This window comes from Pezoporus flaviventris, unplaced genomic scaffold (assembly GCF_033815535.1).
Source record: "Pezoporus flaviventris isolate CSIRO_AGI_PZ_B2104156 unplaced genomic scaffold, CSIRO_AGI_Pfla_v1 ptg000083l, whole genome shotgun sequence".
Lineage (NCBI taxonomy): Eukaryota > Metazoa > Chordata > Aves > Psittaciformes > Psittacidae > Pezoporus > Pezoporus flaviventris.
The window spans coordinates 10,491,736-10,510,794 of NW_026892631.1; the positions used below are offsets into that span (position 1 = coordinate 10,491,736).

At 55.3% G+C, this 19,059-nt stretch overlaps 1 protein-coding gene across 1 annotated transcript; it reads right to left on the reverse strand.

The window, feature by feature from the left end:
- Nucleotides 1–9,021: 9,021 nt before the first annotated feature.
- Nucleotides 9,022–13,528, reverse strand: SIX2 (SIX homeobox 2). Its single transcript, XM_061475260.1, has 2 exons — nt 12,639–13,528; nt 9,022–10,231 (listed from the first exon to the last, which is right to left on the reverse strand). Exons 1-2 carry the CDS (start codon nt 13,196–13,198, stop codon nt 9,928–9,930), a joined length of 864 nt encoding a protein of 287 aa, XP_061331244.1. The 5' UTR covers nt 13,199–13,528; the 3' UTR covers nt 9,022–9,927.
- Nucleotides 13,529–19,059: the final 5,531 nt, after the last annotated feature.

Here is a 19,059-nt window from a genome sequence, read left to right on the forward strand (position 1 = left end):
ATGGATTGAAAGTAACACGTTAAAGAGCACCTCTGAGTCCTTTAGAAATCAGATCTACTGTTTCCTGGATTGTGCAGATGAACTCTTTGCTTTTCAGAATAGCCATTTTATGTATGTCCTGACAGACGTGAGCTGGATGACAGTTGCAGTGATTTCAACAGGGCAAGTTGGAATTTTTTCGAGAGCTTGTACTAATAAATTGGAAGACAATATGAAAAATAACATTAGGAACCAGAAAATACCCATTTGTCAAAGTCCATATCGCCTGCAGAAAAAGAAATTAGAATTTTATCATTCTTTTTACGTAAAAAACGTGGTGAGGCATGGAAATTGTTGAAAAGTTCTGGAGAGGTCTTTTGAAATGAAGGAGTCGTTTTAAATTGATATTTGAATTTATACAGTGTATATATACAGTAATAGCTTTAGAAAGAGGCTGAGATTGGAAAACATACCATGATATGAACCAAGAAAAAAAAACACAACAGATTGAGATTCACAAGATTTTCTGAGATTTTTCGACGTCCCGTTTCTTTAACTTCATTTAGATTTCTCGTCTCTATAAATAGGTAACACCAAACTAAACTGATTTTGACCCGTGCTGCCCTTGTCACCAAAGCTGTCCTAGGAAAGCACTGACTTTCACGGACTCCAGATTCATCTAGGGGTGATCTGAGCATGTGGTTTGCGTTCCAGAATGCCTTGCAAATATAAACAACTCTTACGACTCGAGTACCTTCAATGACAAAAGCGTTCTACCGCCGCACTGACGGCATTCGCCCCTGCATTACACGCCTTATAAGGGCGATGCTGCTCGCCCCGACCAGCCACAGCTACCTCCTCAGCTTTGCTTCCAGTAAAATAAGCTCGGTCAAAGGTGTGCTTTTCTTTCCCACCCCCTCGAGGTGTACCCGCCTCGGAGCCCGCTGCAGAGACGCTCTCCGCCCGTACCTCACCGTAGGTAACACGAAACGCCGGGAAACGTGCGAGCGAAGCCAACTCTTCCCCTAAAACTGTTCCTCCTCCGAGCTGCGAAGAGGATGATTTGGGGAAAACAAAACACCAAAGAACCAAACAAAACACCCTCCAACTCTCCTAGCTCCACGCCACCGCGGGACAGAGAAAGGCAGCAGGCAGCTCCTCCGTGGCCCAGCTCGCAGGGGAGAGCGACAGGCTGGTTGGTCCTCGGAGACAGATAGCTTTTTAGTGCTTAGCAGCGGGGCCCCGCACGGCCGCGCCCCCAAGAGGGACTAGTGGGGAGCGGGGTGACCCAGCCCCCGGGGCCGCTGCAATGAAAGCACCTGCCCCGTCGAGGAAGCGCTCATTAGATGCTGTAATGACCTTCCCCTTGGCCGGGGGACGGTGAAGCAAGTGCGTTTGTACACCCAGACCTAATTCTTCCTTTTTGCCCAAACTGCTAGACCCCTGTCTGAGTTACGGCAATAGGAGGGTTAAAAAGCCCCCTGAGCCCCGCCAGCAGAAGGGGCCGCCGCCGGGTCAGCTACCCCCAAGGGCCCCACAGGCAGCGGCCAAGCTGGCCGGCGGACTGCCCCCAGCTCCCACCGTGTCTCCCCACTGCCCGGCACAGCTTCTCTCTCCATCACTCCCCCAAAGGACAGAGAGGAGCAAAGGTTTGCTCCCCTGCTTTCACATTTCGGGGGAAATGCCACTTTTCCCGGTGTAACAGTTCCTCCCCCTGCCACTCCGCCGTCCCTGCTGGAAAAAGGCCAACGAGGCACTTAGGGCAGCCCAAGGCAGGCGGCTGGCTTTCGGCAAGGCCTCCGCCGTGGCTGTGGGTTGCCGGTGCCCGCTCGGGGGGACACCCCTCGGTCCCCCAGCCGGTGCGCCCCGCCGGAGGCGAGCCTCTGGCTTGGGCACGTCGGCGCTAGCCCGGCCGCGGAGCGCCGGAGGGAGAGCTTATGTCTGTGCTGCCTGCTCTGAGGAGGAGCCGTTTCAGAAGGTGCCCAGGGCATAAGGGATAGACGGGGGAGCCTGCCCCAGAGGGGAGTAAGGGGAGGCCCGCAGGCTGCCGCGACCTGCCCCCGCCTACATCAAAATTACACGCGGGGCTTTGTCGGCTCTCTTGGCCCCTCTGAGGCGGCATCTTTCGGGAACTGCAAAGAAAATATTGTCTTGCAGTCATTGTAATCCACGGTTTTCATTTACTATTATTCAATCAGGATTTATCTCTGTTTTTTTTAGGAGGCTACTTTTCCAGGACTGTTACTCGATACTGATCCATTAAATCATTCCAGCTGAGAGATTAAATGTATGATTTGCAACCAGCTGGATTTCTTAAATGGTGTCTTCGCCTCCCTTCAGAGTATGAGCAGACCCGACGAGAAAACACTTTGCTTTGGCATGGAAACCTGCACATTTGCCCGAAGATTACCACACGGAGTTCACTCAATGCCAACAGTATTCTCTTCCTTTCTCTTCACCGGATTAGATTTCCCCCAGCCATAAAGTGCCTCCAAAAGCGAGATACCATCGAAATGCCAACGCCTGCCAACCGAGCGGGTAGGCGGCAGGCTTAAACCTTCTCTAACACCGCAACTCCTCTCCGCCTTTTTCGGGGCTCCAGCGAGACCGGGAAGGGAGAGCCGGAGGCCGAGTTCCGCCCTCAGTGCCCTCTCGGGGGGCGTTCTGTGGTCTCGAAGGAAGGTGAGGGGAGGAGAGGCAGTCTGGAGACCCTGCGTCCTCCGGACACCGCTCCCCTCCGTGCACCTCGATGTCTGCCCCTGCGGGACGATGCGGAGGCAAGAGGGAGCCTCCGCAGTCCTTTCCCGGAGGGGAAAGGTTTAGGGAGCCAGGCTTTCCGTGGGGTGCCAGCCGCCCTTGTGGGGTCCCCGTGGGGATGGGCAGTGCAATGGCCGGTCCTTCCCTTGCCAGGGTCTGGGGTTTATTTCACGGCTGCAGTGCCCGGGTGAGTATGGACAAGGTGGCTTTATTTGCCGTCGCCCGGCACTGGGAGAAGCAATAAATATGCCCGATTTAGAGTAATTATGTAGAATGACTAGCTGCCCTCCACCTCCGGAGATCCCCAGCAGGGACGGTATCTCGGAGATAGGCAGAAATAATCATCAGATCTCAAAGTAATAACGTTTAGGTGGGAAACTCCGTCATTTCACTATGCCGGCTCGCCCGAGAAAAGAAATAATGTCCCTCCTAAAGTGAAAGGGATCTGAGGCTTTTCCTCCACCGGAGCCGCGGCACCGTCGGGGGTCTGCCGCACCTACGGAGGAGAATGAGGTGATATTTGCTGGTTACACTCGGGGAGATGGAGAGCGGTACCCGCAGTAGGAGAGCCCGGTGTCGGCATCGCCTCTCGCCTCTAACCGCTTTGGTTTCTGCTAGAATAGCTGGTGAGGTGGGATCGTACTCCTCCGGCCTTTTTAACTGGGGAAGGCAGCGAGGTGAGCTGCGCAGGGACGGAGCCTACCCCCATGCCATTCTGTCCACTGCCGTCCTGCTCCGCGGGCCGGTCAGGGCTGCCAAAGCCTCATTGCCCAGCGTCTGGTCTCGTTTGGTTCAGGGAGGTTTCCTGACTTTCCAGTTATTTTTATTGTGTGCGCGCTCGATACGCTCTTAAGAGAGACGTCCCGAGCTGTTTTTCTAGTTTTAAATGCCCCCTCCCTTCGCAGTGGCCTCGCTCGCTGTGCGGTGCGTAGTGCTGCGGGTCTGGATCCTCGCCCCGAGCAGCTGCTGGGCTCATGTGTAACCGAATATCTCATGGCATGGAGAGAAACTCACTGGTCCCTGGCCCCGCAGAAGCCTGGGAATCCCGTCCTCCCGCTCCAGCAGCCCCCTGCCCTCCGCGCCTGCCGCCCGCCTAACCCGCTCCTCCGTCTCAGCAAGGACAGCAGAGAGGGTTGGACGGAGCGAGCTGCGAAGAGCGGAGCGCCCGCCTGCCCTGAGTGCCCTGTCGGTGGGGAACAGCCGGTTCCCCGCGAAGGGGCGGCCTCGGCAGCCCCTGTGGCAGAAGCCAGCGACCGCTTCGTTTCACAGCGCCGAGGTATAAAGAGGGCTCCCTGATCGGTGATCAGATCGGGCCTCCCTCGGGGATGCCGCTAACTTAGACTTTGGTACTGCTTTTCCCCACGGCGCAGCTCTCTGGCGACAACAGGAGAATGATCTTTATCCTATTTCGATTAAACGCACTCCGCCGATCCAAGTGTGTTCGAAGTTACCTGCCTTCCCCCGGCAGCACCCTGAGGCGTGAAGGGGGAGATCCCTCACCGATGGGTAACTGGCCACGCACCCTCGCCGTCTCCCTGTCCCCGCGGAGGCCGCAACCCCCGGGGCACCTGCCGGCGGGGCTTCCGGAACACCGGCAGAAAGCCGGGCCCCGCAGCGGGGACAGCAGGTGCGGGCGGCGGGCGAGGACCTGCCCCCCCGCTCACTGCATAGGGGATCGAGTGTCCGCCAGAGCCTGCCCGCGCTGCCGGCAGCGGGGTCAGTGTGCGGGCCCCCGGGCAGGGTGGCCGAGCGAGGGGAGAGGAGGAGCGCTGTTGCCTTTGCTGTTGAAGTGCTCTCGGGTCGAGGCTCTGCTCGCTCCCCAACCCTCAGCGCAACCAACTGCAACCGCACCCGAGCTTCGGAACGGTGGTGTTGGGGTGTCTCTGCGCTGACCCAAGCTCCTGCACGACCGGGAATCACTTTTCCAGTGTGATCCTGGGGACTTTGCAGCAAACTGTTGCCTTTATAAAGTCCCGCTTTTTAACTTTTCACCCCTCCGGTTTTAACTTCCTCACCGTTGCCGGCCCGTCTCGCCTGTGTTGACACCCAGACGAGCTCCTGACAGTCACTTTTCAGACTCAGATGTCCGTAGTTTTAACTACTGGCTTGTTTTTTGTTTCTTTTTCACGCTGCAGCCTATTTTTGGAGAGCAAGGCAGCGAAAATGAATATTCCTGATGAAGGTAGCTTTCATCGGTTCTTCACAAAATCTATTCCCCCTTCCTCCCTCCCTCCCACCCTCTAGATACACAAGCACCATACCGAGGTTTGCATTTTTCATGGTGGGACAGGCAAGTCTATAAAAGGCATGTTTGTTTTTCCTGGCTGTTTCAAATATGTATTTCCTGGAGGACTTCGCATCTAATGGGGTCATCAGAAGCACATGTGCGATTTTCGTCTTTCCAAGTGATTTCTTCTTTCCCCACCCCCCTTTCGGTCAAGCAGCACTGATTGCTGATGTAACATGTTACCTGCCTGCTCACCTTAGCTCCCGCTAAACCTGTTTCCCTCTGCATCCCAGACCCTTGGTGAGGTCACAATCTCTTTCCGTGTGTCTGATGGGGGTTTTCCCCCTAATGACTATTTCCTTTTTCTTTTTATCCCTTCTTTTATGTCTGTAAGACGCGGGTCTGGCTGAAGGCAGGAGTAGCTCATCGCTCTGCCGCCCAGCAGCAAGCACGGCCGCCTCTCGGTGCCCCGAGGCGAGGAGAGGGACCTGCTCTGAGGAGCACCGGGACGCTGGAGAAAGGCGAATGTGATATTTAGAGTTGGAGACTCAGCGTTCTTACCCGAAGTGCGAGGAGCAAGGGAGGGGGGAACAAACCCACCCTAACCCAACAACCAACCCCCGCTCCCGTTCATATAAGTGGGAAGGAGATGGACCTCCTTCCCGATGCCAGGAGGGGAAGCTTCGAGCCCCACTCCCAGCAGCAGAATGGGAAGAAGCTGATCAGGCAGGCCAGCTCCTAAGTATGTATTTTTCCAAACCCCAGAGCTACTTTCCTTCAGACAAAACCCTCACCTTTTCCTTGTGTGCTGAAGCACTGAAAGTTCCTTTCAGTATGTTTTTCTTGGCTGTGTGAGCCGCAGCGTTTTGATTCACTAAGCAGAGGAAGTTAAAGAGCTCTGCAGTAAGGGCCAGTGGCCAGTGTTTTCATCGCCATTCCCTTACATTATTTGTCATGCTCAAGTGAGGGTTTGTTCAAAACAAGAGCCTGCTCATACCGGGCTGCATTTGTTTCTCCTAAAGAAGGTAATATATTTTGTTTCCGGGTCTGGTAACAGGAGCCTGAGCGCCTTACGCAAACATCGCTGGGCAGGCAGGGGCACTTCCAAGGCTCTTCATTCCGGGGCTGGAGCAGCCCCCCTCAAACACACATCGAGGCTTCAGTTAGGCCCAGACTACTGAGCAAGAAGGTGGAAAGAGGGAATGCAGCTTTCTCTGGGGTAGCTCACAAGACATATGTCGGGTAGGCGGCTTCTCTCACCTAGATAGTTTTGAATATCTGCAAAATAGCTTGTATCATCCAAAGTAAAACGCAGCCATGCAGTCTTGTAGATGGGATACCACTGTTTCCTAAAGGGTCCTTCTTACCCCAAAGGGCTTGCAGAGGGAAGGCATTTAACCAGCAAGCTCAAGCATATACCCCCCTTCTTATGTGAAAGGCTCTGATGCCAAAAACCTCGCTGCCTGTCCCCAGTAAAGCAACAGATGTCCCTTCGGGGTTAGTGCCGTATCTTCAGCAGCCTGTCGGGATGCTCCCCCCTCTCGTTCGTCACTATTGCCCATGGCAGGAGGACGAGCTGTGCCCTGGCAGGACAGCCAACAGTGATTTCTGTCTCGTGTGCAATTTCTCGCATAACGCTTTTCAGCAGGGCGCCAGGACAGGTAACATACAATAAAGCACAGGGCTCCCCAGCTGTAGTACATGTGAATATTCAGTCCCCTGCTATACGAAGGAATTACTCCAGTTACGGTTCTGAGGTCCATAAATACTGCATTCATTATGTAATTTTGGGAGGTTTTAGTTTGAGGTCAAATGTAAATATAGATTTCTATGTATATATGTATATGTGTGTGTGGGTATACGAGAGTGAGTCTACGCTACAGGGGCTCAGCTGTGGGCTTTGTCCGCCACATCCCGGCCTCAGCTCGGGGATAGCCAGGGGGACTTCCAGGGATAAAGCCTGCCGGATCCCCACCGTCCTTTTATTTATGTCCCGTAAACAACCATCCATGAGACAAGATATGCCCTATGTAACGTAATGCTAGTGAATCATAACTAATCTGTTTAAAACCAAGGATTAGTCACGTCAGTTTCGGCATATTCCTGTATCGGGAACTTTTTCTGTGCGTGGAAAATCGGGGGGATTTGGGCTAATTTACCAAACATCATTACTAAGGCAAGTACGGTCTGATAAAATGAGTCGTAACATGTACAGGTTTTCAGGTTGCATTACACACGTCCCATCATCTGGGCTTTAAGCTGTGTGTGTGCTCCCTTAATGCTAAATCAACCTGCAGATTTAGGTTTTTTCTTACTTAATTGACTTCAGCGACTCGCCTTCCCTTCCTCTCTCCGTGTATGAGTGATCCTCGCTGCAATTTACGGGAGTTATCACTGCCCCTCGTTTTCAAAAGGCCTTTCTCACTCTGTCAGCCCTTCATTTACTTTCCCCGATCGAATTCTGCCTCTTCTGTGCAATATGACCTTTTATGAACCACGTAAACCCCATCCTGTTTTCTTACTGCCTCTTTAAATGTTCCCCATCTTGGCTTTACTCTTTAATTCTTTTTTTTCTCTCTCCAGCGGGCAAAGCCTTAAGGCTTTACTTCGGTTTCGAGGCCATGTTTTATTAACCCAGTCATTCTGTTTTCCTTCCCAAACTTACTTCTGTCTCTAAAAGTACAAAAGTATTAACTAGCCAATTAATTCATTCTTTGCTATATTGCACCACTGCATGTTATTTTACAGGGGGCTGGGATTGTCTGTATCCCTAGGAAGCAGCGGTTCCTCTATTTGTGAAATGTTTATTTTCAAAGGATTAAAATTCATAGCTGAAATTATTAGATGCCCTTCAACGGAAATAACAGGATCTGCCATTTAGACCCTAATGCACGCAGGACCACACTGCTACGCTCCCACAGCACAGGCGGCAGCCACATCATCTCCGCTGGCGAAAAATCTCCCCAAAGAACAGAAACAGGAGGAACATGAGCCTAAATATACCACATTGTCTCCTCTGAAACACTGGATTTGTAACCATGAGTAAGAGAGAGCTCTCTTTCCGAGGCCGATCCTTCCCGTTACCAACATCCGTACCTTCCCTTCCATAGACTTTAACGGGGCCTCAGAGAAAAGTGCTTTTACCAGACACCCACAAACGCGCCGAGGCGCTAATCCAGCCCCAGATTATATCAAATTAGGACATTGCCCGCACAAAACTCCCTCTGATTGAAATTTCAGCCAGCGTCTGAAACCTGGACACGATCTTTGCTGATCTACACATATTTCTATCCCGCTTGAAGCCATATCGTTTTCTCGGTTTATTTTTCACAAGATTTTCATTTTAGGGAATTAAAAAAAAAAAAAAAAAGAGGGAAGAGAGAGAGTATAAACCCTCTTGCAAGCTCTGTACAGCCTTTTAAACAGATGATTTATCACATTCGGCTTGGGGTAAAGAATTGGTGGGGAGGGTGTAAGCCGCAGTGGAATCACCCTGAGCTCTTTTCATTAAGCAAACGTGCAAGTAACTTGACTATCACTTTTGCCACCAGAAAAGGAAAAAAAAAAGGAAGAAAAAGGATAGGAATAGAGAAACCCCATTCCCGGCATCCCTCCCACAGGTGCTGGGAGGGCAGTTACAGCCCAGTCATGCAGGACCTGGACCCGGCTCTGGTGGCCGTCACTGTGCAAAGACAGGCAGCTGGCCGGCTTTCTGCCGGGGCCGGAAAACCCGCAGCCTGCCCCACCGTGTCCTTGGGGGAACGGGTGGGCGACCTCTCCCCTCGCCCCAGGGTCCGCAGCACCCGTCCTTCCCCGTCCCTTTGCCTCCCCTCTCCAGTGCACACCACTCTCCGGCCCGGGCAGTCCGACGTGCCCGGCCCTTGCTCGGCGGGACACTCCAAACCGAGCAGGGATGCAAGGCACAGTCTGACTCCCCGGGAAGGGGGGGCCCCAAAATCGCTCGTGTGTCCACCGCCTCTCCCGGCCGAGCACTGTCAGCCCCGGCTACCTGGCATCCAAAACCACCCAGCGGGTGAGTGAAGCAACCGGACGCCGGGTTAGATTTCTAAATTTTATTATAAAATAAAAGCAGAAATATTTTCCAAAGAATGTATTCACATAATATAAACAATAAACAAAACTAAGGTGAGTGACTTGCGGTTGATACTGTCGTTTAGGTCTAAACTTGAGCAGCAATTCCTCTTCTTTTGTAAAGCCTGCTCCTGCCGTCGTTGCACACCGAGGGGAGAATCATCCCCTGCCTTCCTCTGGGGCCGGAGCCGGGCCATCACTTCCTTTCCCACCCAGCAAATGGCGAAAGCACCACAGGGACGAGGCCAAAGAAGCCGTCTCTCTGCATAGCATCAGCTACAAGAAGGTTACAGAGTCTGCCTAGAGCGCGTGTTGCTGCTATAACTTGACTACAACTTTTGTATTCTTACTTGAAATTGTACATCGTACACCTGCCACGGATACATAGCTACAATAGGATAATGGGAGCGATGTGTAACTTCCAAACAGGCATGGCAACAGCGGCCTTGGGCTTCCCTTTCCTCCCCACCCCCCGAAAAAGTACAAATAAAAGTTACCAATGTGCCTCTTCCCACACAGACCAGCCCTATCGAGTGACACCACCGAGAGAGATTCGTGAAGTTAAGGCTGGAAAGAGCTGCTGTACCGAACCGCCTTACAGCCTGCCGTGAAAAATCACAGCTCCTGTCCTACACTCCTGAGACCATCTTTTAAGCAACCCTTAAGGCTTTTCACAACATCACTGCCCACAGCCGGGTCTCATACCTTCCTTCCAAACCCGCAGCCAGTCTGCTGCCAAAGGGCACAACACATCCACTAAGGAGTTTGTCATCGCTTTCAAAGTCTCTGATAAAAGGGGAAAAAAAAAAAAAAAGGAAAAAAAGGAAAGGAAAAAGGCGGGCTGGTGCGAAGGAGGGAGCGTGTACACGGTTTTAAGAGCCCAGATCGACCAGGTTAGATGACATTGGATTGAGGATGGAGTCCTGCAAGCTGTGGTGGTTCATAGGGTCGGCGCTGGGCACGGGGATGGCGCTGGGGCCCTGCGGGTGGCCGAGGCTGTGCAGGGGCTGCAGCCCGGGGTTGGAGCTGAGCAGCAGCGCGGGGCTGGAGGAGGTGTGATCCGGGGTCCCTGACGGCGTCTTCTCGTCCTCCGAACTCCCCAAAACTGTCTTATTGCCGTTCATTGACGCCGAGAGCGGGTTGTGGCTGTTGGAGTTGGAATTCTCGTTGTTTTCCCTATAGGAAACACAAAAGAGGGAGGGAAATCACCGTGTGGCCGCCGCTCCCGGGAGCGGGAGCAGGGCAGAGGGGAGTTGGGCTCCCGGGGGCGGCGAGCGGCGGGGAATGCAGGAACGGGAGGTTTACAAACTCTGCAAACCTCCAAGGCCTCCATCTGGCGCAGAGGTCTAAGGTCTGCCGAGCTTGTAAACAGTGTCTCCCACTAGCCCAGCGGAAAGTGTCACTTTGCCAAAACGTCATTTTCTGCGTCCAAAGCGTTTGCACAGCGTGAGGAGGGAAAGGGGAGGAAGAGAAGACATAAAAAAATGAAATAGACTTTTTAAAAGTGCTCTTGGAGCTGAAGAGAAGGTCCTGGGAAGGCTGAAGCACGGCGGGTTGCAGCAGGATCCCTCTGCTCAGCAGCCCGCCCTCCCCGGCACGCACCGGGAGGGAAAGGCTTTTGCTTAAGTAACCGGACCATTTCTCCTTCCCTCGCCTCGAGCTTAAAGCTCAAAACATAGCCCAATATGGAAGATAAGGCAAGGAAGGAGACGTAACTCGCTTGTTTACCCGGCCCTCTCGGGGAAGGCTCCGCTCGCCCGCCGCCATCCCTCTGCCCATCGCAGGCGGCCGCTCCCCGGAGCCGCAGAGAAAGAAACCGGCACCACCGGTGCCACTGTCGACAGGGGCCGGCTCGGGAAGGTAGGGCGGTATTCACATATTCACCACCGGTAAATACCGAGAAATCGCTGGAGGCTGGCCAAGCCACTTCTAGACACATATATGTATACATATATAATATATGTATTATTTTTAAACTGAAAGGAGCAAGAGGGGTTGCTGGCGGCCGTCTTGCCAAGGCTAAGGCGGTTTTTAGACATAGCGCTGGTAGAAATCCTTGAAACACAGCCCTGTCTGAAATACGGCATTGCAAGTCCTCTTTTCAACAAAGTTTCTGGGGAACCTACGAACGACGCTATCTGGTAGAAGGGCCCTATCCTGAAGAGTTTGGTCGAGAGAAGCGAAGCCATTGTGCTGACGGTTTTTCCTCAAGGGCTGCAGGATGTGGCTGGAGATACTTGGTGCCGAAAGAATAAAAACAGACAAGAAAGCTCTGTTTGAACAAGTTTGCTTGAATGAATGGCAATCCCATGAAAGGTCTGTTTTTCAACGCCTGGAGTGTAATATTGAGTGTATTTTTCAATGTCAAAAATCTTATCTGTCTCTGGAGACCTGTAAAATTTGATTCCCCCCCCCCCCCCCCCAGAAAAAAGATGGAATAAGTGTAACCTTCATTTCCTTTGGATATCTGAAGGTGAGTCCCTGCTATCAGCAATAAAAAGAGCCTCTTACATCTCGTAAAAACAGTCGTAAGGACTGGAAGGAAAATTAAAGCTCTAGCACCGTTTGGGGAAATGTATGGATCAAATCCGTGCGGAGCCCGAGCCTGGAGGGCTGCACAGCTGCGCAGCCCTTCCCGAACCACATGAGGCAGAAACAAAAAGAGAAGTGCCCTTGGAGGCACGGATCTCCGGGAGATTCCTAATCCATCAATTAACCGCGCAGGTCATACGATAAGTTCCGTATGGACCGGGCAATTCGAAGACCTAAGCGAGGAGCCGCTGTGAAGCTAGAGGACGCTTTTTCCTTCTTCGAACCGTTTTCCTAAGGCACAGGGACTGCTGAAGGAAAAGTCATCCCGAACGCCAAAGACGCAGGCATTAAACCCTGCCCGGCAATTAATAGTGCTTTCACTCCATTTAACGAAAAAAACCCAACCCAGTTTCAGAATCACCTTCGGTCTAAGAATATACTTCTATTAACATGAATTCGGGGCACCTTGCCGGGTAGCGAATAGGAACCACAATTTAACGAGCGCCGTAAGAGGTTGCTCCGGCCAGTCCCTGTCCAGGTCTCCCTCCTCACGCTGGGACCCACCATTAGAGGCGATTTTTGCTGACAGCGTTCAGATCAGCTCGTTCCCGGTTGCTCTCCCCGGTTTTCCCTCTTTTCACCGGGGAAACCCTCAAGGACACGTTCCGAGCTGTGCGGGGCACGGCACCCTCAGCCCGGGGCCCCGCCGCCGGACCGCGGACACGCACCGGCAACCCGAACTCCGACGCCTGGAAGCGGCGGGAGGAGGAGGCCGCGTTGCTTAACCGGGGGTCGCCGCCGGCCCTGAGAAGGACCCCCGGCGGAAGCGGCTGCCCCAGGGTCGCCGGGGAGTGGGATCTTGGAGGGGAAGGGATCCCGAGAGCGTCTCCTGGAGCTGCTTTTGAGGGACAGCCGCCGTCGCCGAGCTCCCACCTTGCCGCGGAGAGCCCAGGCCCATCCGGGAACGGGGCAGAGCGGCAGGAGTGGGGCGAGCGGCAGGGCCGGGGAGCCGGGGAAGCTGGAGAAGCCGTGGGATGCGGGGAAGCCCTACCTTTCCTTGGCCTCGGCGGCGCGGTCCCGCTGCCGGCGGTTCTTGAACCAGTTGCTGACCTGGGTGGTGGTGAGGCCGGTGGCCTCGGCCAGCTCCCGCTTCTCACGGGGGGACGGGTAGGGGTTGTGGGCGTACCACTCTCGGAGGACGCTGCGGCTCTTCTCCTTGAAGCAGTAGCTGGTCTCCTCGCCGTCCCAGATGGAGCGGGGCAGCGGGAACTTGCGGCGCACCCGGTACTTGCCCACAGCCCCTAGGGGTCGCCCCCGCAGCTTCTCCGCCTCGATGTAGTGCGCCTTCAGCCAGAGCTGCTGCAGCTTGGGGTGGTTGTGCGCCGAGAACTGGTGGCTCTCCAGGATCTTGTAGAGCTCGCGGAAGTTGCCCCGATGGAAGGCCACCACCGCCTTGGCCTTCAGGACGCTCTCGTTCTTGTGGAGGTGCTCGCAGGCAGGGAGGGACCAGAGGAACCGCCCCAGCCGCTCGATGTTGCCGCCTTGCTGGAGCACCTCGCAGACGCAGGCCACTTGTTCTTGGGTGAAGCCAAAAGTCGGGAGCATCGACATGGTGAGCCCTGCCCCGCCGTGCACCCTATGGCCGCATAGAGGGAAGCGGCGCTGGGCGGCGGGCAGCGCCCGGCATACGGGGCCGGCCCCGGGGCGGCGGCGCCCGGCGGGGCCCGGTCGGGCGTCACGGCCGAGCGCGGGGGGCCGCGGCCATCGGCGGCTCCGGGTCCGGAGCGGTCGCGGGAGCCGGGGTAAAAAAAAAAAAAGGCGAAGAGCGAAGAAAAAACGAAAGAAAAGTGTCGGGATCCCGAGCGCGGGCGCCTTTTCCACCCGGCCGCCTCCTTTTTGTAAGTCCAAGTTGCGAGAGTAACTTCGTGCCTCTTTTGTCTCCTATCTGCAGCGCTCGCAGCGGCCGCGGCTCTCCCACCCCCACCCCCCTCGGCCGCCGGTTTGGGATCTCCCTGCTTCCCCCCCACCCCCCTCCGCAGCAAGATCCCACATAATATAGTGGTAAAGCCCTGCTCCCTCGCTCCTCTCCCTCTCGGAGTTTTTTCCCCCCTTTCTTTCTCTCTCTCTCTCCTTTTTTTTTTTTTTAATAATATTATTCTAAGCTGGCATGAAAAGTGATTATCCGCGCTGTGATTGGTCCGGTTATCTGACCCGGGGACTGCCAGGAGAAGACAATAGTTTTAGTCAAATTATTTGCCATGGTGACGCTGTCAATCAGGGGTAACCCGATCTGTTTTGAGGTGGCTCCCCGGCTGGGTTGACAGATTGCTCAGATCCACTCAGAGGCGGCCCTGCGAGCTCAGATATTAGCTAGCGAGGGAGAAATTTCCGCCGTGATTGACGCTGCAGGCGCCCATCGGGGGACAGGGGGAGCGCCAGAGCGAGAAGCTCGGGCCCCTGCCTCACGCCGCAGGGCGCTGAGGGACGGAGCCACCGCCCCGGCCGGGCCCCGCAGCCCCGTCTGGATCCCGCTGCCCCATTCCTGCCCCGCCGTTCCGGACCGCGTTGCGGTGGGGAGAAAAACTCGCCTCCGGCCTCTGCAGAATGTTTCTTTCTAAACGCGTTAACTTATACCCCCTCCCCAGCGCCCAGTAACAACTGTTGGAGAGTTTTATAGGGAAGGGGCCTCATGTACAATAGAGACCCTGTTCTTGACCTGGGATCCCATTACACGCTGATCGTACCTGCCCGGGAGCTGGGAGGGGGCAGGATGACACAGGACGGGGACGGGTTGCTTCTCGTTAGCCACCGGCCGTGCCCCGTCACGCTCCGGTGCGCCGGGCGCTGGCATTCGTGCTCACTGGACGCTGGGCATCTATTTCCACTTGGTTTCCAGGCGTGTGTCGGGGTGTTTCGTCCATGAGAGGAACACGTGTAAAAGTCAGAGACGCTTCTCGTGATTAAGCGGACCCTCATCACCCGAGCGTGCCCATTGCACGGCGTTTTGTGATGCTGCCTGTGCGGGGCAGGGACCCGTATCCTTTCCCGACCCTTTCGGTCTGCACAAAGTGAAAGGAGGAGGGGAGAGGCTGTGCAAGCCGGAAGGTCGGGAAGGATGAGCGGGAGAGCTCAGCGGACGCAGGGCTGTGCGGTGCCCCACAGGAACAGATCGAAAGGCGGCGGGCGCCGGAGCTCGTCCGGGTGGCGGCACTAGGGAGGAGCCTCCCGGCCCCGACCTCAGGGCAGTTGCCACTGCCTTTAATGTTCCCCGTTTGCGGATAAATAGTAATAACTAATCCCATAGGCTCTTTCTACGCTGTTTGCAGCCCTGACAGGAGCCGTCTCTGCAATTGTGGGTTCCTACTACGGTACCTCTCTAGCCGCCCCGGCGCATCAGGGGTTTAGGGAGGCCACAAGAGACCGGGCTGTGGCCTCCCGCCCGGCAGCTTGACCCTCTGAGGACGGTGGACCGGGCCGGGCGGGGGTAGGGGCCGTCCCCGGAGGGAGGCAAGGCCGGGGCGGCGGCGAGCTGCCCGGCGGCTCCCGGCAAGGAACCGCGCTAGGGCTACAGACAGGCGAAATGCGGCAGGGGAGGGAGGCAAGAGGAGGAGGAAGGTGGGGGCAGCAGATCAGCCCTCGTCCAGCTCCCAGCGTGTCCGGACCCCCGTGCGTATCCATGTCTGTGTCTTCTCGAGAGCACTCCGCTGTGGAAGCTGCGTATCTTCCTACCTGTCCGGCCTTTTCGCGAGTGCTGCCATCGAGGAGCGGTGGCAAGCTTCTGATCCCCCGGGGCCGCAAAATAGAAGCTTCCTTTGCAGGACAAGGGAGAGAGAGCTCAAATTCGTTTAAAACAAATTCGGGAATGTTGGTCATGGGTCCGTAACCCACCCTCCTACCCCTCCGTTGCCCGTTTCTCCTTCCTTCCCTTTGCAAAATGAGCCTCGGCCGTTTAGTGCCTTGATGCCGGCCGATTTCTGCAGGATTCAAACTGTGCTTGTTTATAAACGAAAGCATCCCGATCTCAGAGCTTCCCGGCCGACCTAAGCGGCTGGATAATTCGCAACCCCAGCTGTAGCGAACGGTCGGGGGACGGGAGAACCGATCCCCCGCAAACGTTACTCAGAAACGGCGAGAGAAGCACAAAACCCCTCTCCCACCTCTGTGTGCCGTTAGCGAAGATTATAGCGCAGTTAAACTCCCTCCTGCACCAGGGACCGCGGCAGCGAGGAGCAGCTCTAGCGGGGCTGAGCTGCACCCCCTTCCCCTCCCCACTACCGCACTCAGCCGCCCTACGTTTATTAGGGGTATACCTGACTCCGCTTCCTCTCCTTCCATCTCACAATCACAGCGGCTGAATCTGAACGGGAGCAGCTGTTCGCCCTAGCCGGAAAGGAGATGTCAAAACCTGTTGCATGGACTTAGATCTGAGAAAGTGTCTTCTTAGGACCCTAAAATGTGAGTACGGAATCGATGCGCCAGTCCCTCCGTAGGCGCTTTCACTTTAGCTGTTTTAGCCTTCAGACTGCAGCTTGCAGGGAACGCTGCTCGCTTCCCGGGGCGCCAGGCAGAGGCAGGGCTAGCCCTTTCCTGAGCACCCTGTATCAGCTCGCTTTCCAGAGCAGTGGAAAATCAGCGACATCTGGATCCAAATTCTGTACAACTGCTTTTAACTTTCGGGAAATGAAATATTCCTGTACATGCTAGAAGAGAGAGCGATACAAAGCCAAGAGAGAGCGGTACTGGCTGCAAAGCCACGGCACACGGGGCGAGTCAAGCTGTACCGACTGGCGAGGGAATCGAGCTATCGGGCGAGGAGCTTCTTTTCCTTTTTGGAGAAAGAACTCGTTCGCTCCCATATTTCAGCACAGGAGGGGCGAATCGCCTGCTACCGTTTGCCCTCATTCCCTCAGGGACATTTTGCCTACTGGAAGGTTTTATCTGGGATGACCGAGACTTGTGCCCGACCCCGCTGCCTCCCGGCAGACAAGTCCAGGGGCTTATCCCGGTCCCGATGTGACCTTGCCAAGGGCCCACTTGGGAAACATCTCGCCCCTCCGAGCAGTCCTTGCCGCGCACGAAGCAGCGTGCGAGACCGTCAGTGCCAACACAAGCGTTGCGAAATACAAGTGAAATAAAGAGCCTTTTTTTTTTTACCGTGATGTTCTTTTTTATTAACCGGGGTGCAGACTGCAGGGGGGGAGAAGGTCGTGTCTCTTCTGTGGAGCCTTTCACTGCACGGAACTGATTCGTGTCCATGAGTGGGTGCCAATAGAGCTCTCCGGTTATCTGAAACTCTCCTTCTCGGCTGTGCGTCCACGGTCTCCTTGTAGCCAGCAGTCTGTGCGGGAGTCTGCAGGCCCGCTCCGTTCCCACTGAAGGCACCATTAAAGACAAGGGCTAAGTTACCCAGACTCCTGCCCTGCATCTTTCCTTACGATCGCGGCCTCTGCGGCAGCCTTGACCCTTCTACAGGGGCGCAGATACCGATGGCAGGGCCCGGGCCAAACCCCATCCAGAGAGGCGGGATGCGGGGAAACCGCTGCCCATGACCCTGCACCCACCAACACGGGGCTCCGGACAAGAGTGTCCCTGACAGCGGGGCTCGGCTCCCCGCTTGGGGAAGGCAGGGAGACAGAGGGTCTCTTTCCACTCGGCGCTTCGACTGGCAGGAGTAGCGAACAGATAAACCCCGCTATCTTCACAAGCCAGAAAGCAGCACATCTTTCCTGCACATGTCCACTATGGTGGCAAGGGAGAGCAGGCAAATGGCAAGCGACATCACGTTCGCCTTTATTTCCTTTCATTTATTTATTAACTTTTCCTTCTGGAGGGGGTGCAGTACTTTTTCCCCTTAAAATCAGTGTGCTTTGACGTGGCCAAAAGCCTGCCGCGACTAACCTGCTACTCCCGATAGGCATTTTCCTTGAATCACAGCTACCTTTGCCAGGATCACGGGCCTACCTGCCCTCTGCTTCCAGACCCCGGGGGGGAGTCTCAGCTGCTTTCCTAGGGCACCCTGGGCGCACACGTTTCTCCCTGGCGAGACCCGATCGCTTCAGGCAGTCAAAGCTCACCCGGGGCTTCAGGGAGGCAGTTTGCAACCCGGAACGGCCGTTGTTCCTCCCGCCCTCCGGTTATTTATTCACGCTTTTATTCATTTTTTCGCATTCTGTTTTAAACCCGGGTCCATCCCGTCACGGATGGCACAGAGATCCTGCTCCGGCTGAAACAGAAAACACGTCGAAGTATCCCTCCGCGTAACTAAATGAAGACAAACAACAATAGCTTGTTGTTCCCTGATTTGGGGCGAAAGGAATAATTCAAAGCTTTTGCTGCGCGCAGTGCGCTGTTCCTCAAGGGGACCGGCCAAGGATTTCAGATATGTAGCGGGTAACTCGATTATGCTAACAAACTCTGCTTGAAAGCAAGCGTTGTGGGGCTGCGGGGCGGGAGAGCGGGGCGCTGGGGGCCGGGGGGGAGCGGAGCCTCCACCCCAGGGAGCGGCCCAGCGCCCGCAGCCCCGCCGCTCCCCTCCACCGGCAGCCGGTACCTGACGGCCGGACCAGAGGTGCTCGGATAACGTTTACGAATGAGATGTATTAATTGAGATTGGGGCCCGATGCGACGTGGCTGAGCTGGCCTCGGTGAACCTTCCCCCCCCCCGGTGAAACGGGACCCCGGGGCGGTCCTGTGTCCCCAGCTCAAGGCGCCGTAACCTCCCGCGCTCCCCACGAAACCCGATAGCCCCCCAACCGGCTGAGGCGGCCGGTCCTGATTACTTTTATGTTATCCCTTCTCAATCTCGGGCTCAGGGTTGGGAGTTTTCACTCACTTCTACCACCAGCACCCTCCCGGCCGTTACCCCCAACATCGATATGTATTCGGGGTGTTCCCCCTCCACGGCCCACAGCCAGGCTCGGATCCCGCACAGCCGAACGGCGGGGGGGGGGGGGGCAAGGGGGGCCAGGCTGGTGCCCACCCCCTAACCCCCTCCGCTCCCTGCCGCCGGGACCTCCGCAGATGCTCCGCGGCACAAGGGGACCTTCTCAGCAGACAGCGTGCAGCTTACAGACAAGACAACAACAACAACAAAAGGCACATATGGTTAAAATAAGGGGAGAGAGAGCTTTCTGCCTTAGGGGATTGGCAATAACTAGCCAAAAATGCAGGGTATTGAATCTAAACTTCTGGTGGGCTTCTGCGGGATTGACAACTTAAATCACACTACAAGCATCAATTTGACAATATTTGTAAACTTCTTGTTTCCAGGGATCTTCTTGATCAGAGATAGACCAGGTTGGTATGAGCTCGAGCCACGAAGGTCTTTTTTTCCTCCTCCTTTCCCCTCTTCCGAGTTGATGAATAGCGATCAGGTTTCTTTTAATGGCTGCCCCCTATTCTCACAGCCTCCCACAACTAACCCAAGAGCCTGCTTCCTCGACCTCAGTTAATTCCGCTGATTATTCCAAGAT

Coding starts and splice junctions, on each gene's coding strand:
- SIX2 (XM_061475260.1), bottom strand. CDS start 13,198: ATGTCGATGCTCCCGACTTTTGGCTTCACCCAAGAACAAGTGGCCTGC. Junction 10,232..12,638: donor GCCGCCGAGGCCAAGGAAAG/GTAGGGCTTCCC, acceptor TGTTTCCTATAG/GGAAAACAACGAGAATTCCA.